The 3,681-nt window shown below is 26.7% G+C and overlaps 3 protein-coding genes across 3 annotated transcripts; 2 read left to right on the forward strand and 1 right to left on the reverse strand.

Moving 5' to 3' along the window:
• Window positions 1-104: 104 nt before the first annotated feature.
• On the forward strand, window positions 105-641 carry ENU1_058670 (COMM domain containing protein 3, putative; the record flags this gene model as incomplete). The annotated part of the gene is made up of 1 exon (XM_008858088.1): window positions 105-641. One exon carries the CDS (start codon window positions 105-107, stop codon window positions 639-641), a length of 537 nt encoding a protein of 178 aa, XP_008856310.1.
• Window positions 642-762: 121 nt separating this feature from the next.
• On the forward strand, window positions 763-1,521 carry ENU1_058680 (proteasome subunit beta type 5 precursor, putative; the record flags this gene model as incomplete). The annotated part of the gene is made up of 1 exon (XM_008858089.1): window positions 763-1,521. The coding sequence occupies one exon, from the start codon at window positions 763-765 to the stop codon at window positions 1,519-1,521; it is 759 nt and encodes a 252-aa protein (XP_008856311.1).
• Window positions 1,522-1,609: 88 nt separating this feature from the next.
• Window positions 1,610-3,406, reverse strand: ENU1_058690 (hypothetical protein; the record flags this gene model as incomplete). The annotated part of the gene is made up of 1 exon (XM_008858090.1): window positions 1,610-3,406. The coding sequence occupies one exon, from the start codon at window positions 3,404-3,406 to the stop codon at window positions 1,610-1,612; it is 1,797 nt and encodes a 598-aa protein (XP_008856312.1).
• Window positions 3,407-3,681: the final 275 nt, after the last annotated feature.

Consider the following 3,681-nt stretch of genomic DNA (forward strand, 5'->3'; position numbering starts at 1 on the left):
TGATTGGTAGATATAAACAAATTAAAACGAGATAGAAGATAATTTAAAGAAAGAAATTTCAAAAAAGGATGGTGAACTTTTTTTATTTATTTTTAGTTTATTAAATGGAAATACCTGATGGTGTTTGTAAAGAATTAAATCAAGAACTTACTGTTCTTTCTGAAGATCAATTAAAAACACAATGTGAAAGTATTGTGCAAGAAATTTGTAATGGAGATGAAATGGATAGTCGAAGTGATACGTTATATGAGTGTATTTGCCTTGTCTTTTTGGAAGGAGCAAAAAATGATATTGAAAAAGACCAATTTATGGAAGTATTAGAAGCAAACGAAATTGGGAATAAACAGAAAAGAAGTGTTTTATCAGAGATATATGATTTGCATAAGGAGGTGCTTAGGAATATCTTAAAAGAAACAACAACAATATTAACAAAGATTATAGGAGTGAGTTGGAAATTAGACTTTTTTGTTCGTCCTGAGCATAAAGAAATTAGTCCTGTCTTTCTTGTTACACTTAAAACAAAAGAACAAAACAATGAGGGCAAACTTGACTTTGTTTGCACACATGAAGAAATGGAAGATTTGATTACCAAATTAAAAGATGCACAACAACAAATTGAACGATCAGCAAGTCATGTTTAACAAGAATGTAATTTTTGTGTTATTGAGTTTATTTTATGTTATTAAAGAAAAAATAAAAATGATAAAAACTTCAAGAGAAAAAAAGAAAAAGAACTTAAAACAAATTAACCATTAAATAAGTATGGAAAGCCTTATTAAGGATTTAAATAAACAAAAAGAAACTAAAAAGGAAAGAGTGATTTTACCCTGTAAAGAGTTAAGTCTACCTAAGGCACTTACTGAACATAAACATGGAACAACTACTCTTTCAATGATTATTAAAGAAGGAATTATTGTGGCTGTTGATTCAAGAGCCACTCGTGGTGCTTTTATTTCATCTGGTAGTGTACAAAAATATATTCCTATTACTAGTCATATAATTGGTACAATGGCAGGAGGTGCAGCAGATTGTGCATATTGGGAACGAGAATTAACAAGACAATGCCGATTATTTGAGTTAAGAAATAAACCACCAATTAGTGTTGCAGCAGCATCAAAGATGTTAGCAAATATATTGTATCAATATCGTAATTATAATTTGAGTGTTGGATCAATGATTTGTGGGTATGATAAAACAGGACCTCATATTTTTTATGTAGAAGATGGAGGAGTTAGAATCCCAGGACATTTGTTTTCTGTTGGAAGTGGATCACCATATGCTGTATCTCTTATTGATTCTGAATATGATTATAATATGCCAAAAGAAAAAGCTATTGAGTTAGCACGTCGAGCAATTTTTCATGCTACACATCGTGATGTTGCATCAGGAGGAAATGTAAATGTAATCTTCATAGATAAAGATGGATGGAGATTAATATCAAGAAATGATTGTTATGATTTATATTATGATCATTACAATATAGAAGAATATCAAAAGCATGGACAAATGGAAGAAGATTAATTTAAAGTAATTTAATACAAAAGAATTGTTTGTTTATTATTGAAAAATAAACATAAAAAAAATATAGTTTTAGTGTTGTGAAAAACATTTACATTTTTGGAGTAGACAATGACAATGAAGTTTGAGACCTTGATAACATTGGTGTTGTTGGAACAAAATAAATGTCTGGTTGATCTAATTGATGTAATTGATAATCAAAGAGTACATTGTCAAATTTATTTGAAGAACCTACTACTGAAGACCAATTTACTTTATGTTGAAAAGCATATCTTCTAGCTTCTTCTTGCATTCCAAAATAATTTAGACAATAACAAATTGTTTGATGTTTTTCTAGTCTTTTTAACATGTCAAGTCCTAATTGAAACACACCATTATATTTATTTTTTAAAAAAATAATTTGAGTTGCAATAATTTCATTATCTGGAAAGACTCCAAATGTAATAAGATTAAGAAGAATAGAGTATTGTTTAATTTTATCTAATGCTTCTATTAATCTTAATAAAACTGCAACTTCTGGATGTTCATTTGAAGAAAGCCAGACTTGAATATATTCTAACATTAAATCAATAGAATATTGAACTATTTCATATTCCCCATCAATAGGAAGATTTAATAAAATTTGATATTTAAGTTTATCTAAATCAATAGCACATTGTTCTTTCTTTTTATTCATTCGGAGGATAGCTACTAACACTTTTGACATAAAAGAAAGATCATAACGTAAGTCAATCATTTGACTTAATACATCAATTGCTATTGACCCTGCTCCATTTCTTCTTAAAAGATTTCTGACTGATTTAATTGTTTGTTTATTATGACTTATACTCATTTTTTGTTCAACAATTTTATAATACAAATAATATTCTAAATTGAATTTCCTAATACATCCATTGTTTTGATTAATAAGAAAACGTTGATTATAAATATTATTTTCAATAGAGTCTTTCATTTCAAATGAACATTTAGCATTTTGTAAAATACAATATTCTTTATTATGAAAATCATATAATGATACTTGTTTTCCATTTGTTAATAATACTAAATTATCTACAACAAAGACTATATAATTCATTGATGCTTGAACTTCTACATCAATATGATCCAATCCTCGTTTATTAATTCTTTTAGTATTATCAATAATAAAAAAAGATGCAATTTGACTAAATGGAAAATAAACAAAACAAACAATAGCACCATAAATTTCAATGATTTGAAATATAGGTACTGTTGTACTTTTTACTTTAGATACATTAGGATTTTCTATTACAATACTGCGAAATGGACGAATATAATCACTGAGAGAAAGGACTGTTAATGTAAATTTCCCTCCAATAGAGAGGTATGTATTAAATACTAAATATTTAAAAATACTTGAAAATGTTGGTTTTGGGAATCTTTCACAAGAAACTGTTGATCCATTGAAATCTAACATTTGAACTGACCCATGATACAAACAAATAATATGTTTTCCTACAATTGCTAATTGCCTTAACTTCTCTAATAAATGAACTTTACTAATTTGTCGTGAAGTATTAATAAATAATATTTTTTCATCATAACAATATGCAACAATATTTTGTTTTGGTGTTTGAAACCTAACAAAATGATGAATAATCATTTCATTGTTTTCATGTTTGGATATTGAACTTGTAAAAATTCGTTCAAATAATGATTTATTTTCTCCATTGTCTTTAAGTTGAGTTTGAGGAATACTGATTTGTTCAAATGGTTGAGTATCTGAATTATTTATTTGGTATATTTGATTATTTGATTTTGATGGAATAATGAAATAGCAAATACCATTAGAGTCTTTATTAATGATTTGAATTGGCTTTGAGTCTTCTGTGATATGAAAATCAGTAATATAAATTGGACTTTCCTCCATATCTTGTCCCTTTTAATTCTTTTTTCTTTTCTTTTTTACAATTTTCTTTCTTTCTCTTTTTCTATTTTTTATTATTCTTTTACTATACCATCTTTTCGGAAATTTCATAAAATCTCAGAATTATCCTTAATAGATTTACATCAAATCTATATTTTGTAATATATAACTTAATTTCTCTTTAATGTGTCTTTCTCCATTCTCTTCTCACTCTTTTTTTTATAAAATTGTTTTTGTAGACTAACAACAACCAACACAAATGAACATACTATCTTTTG

This window comes from Entamoeba nuttalli (genome assembly GCF_000257125.1).
Source record: "Entamoeba nuttalli P19 unplaced genomic scaffold asmbl_3193, whole genome shotgun sequence".
In the NCBI taxonomy this organism is placed as follows: domain Eukaryota; phylum Evosea; order Mastigamoebida; family Endamoebidae; genus Entamoeba; species Entamoeba nuttalli.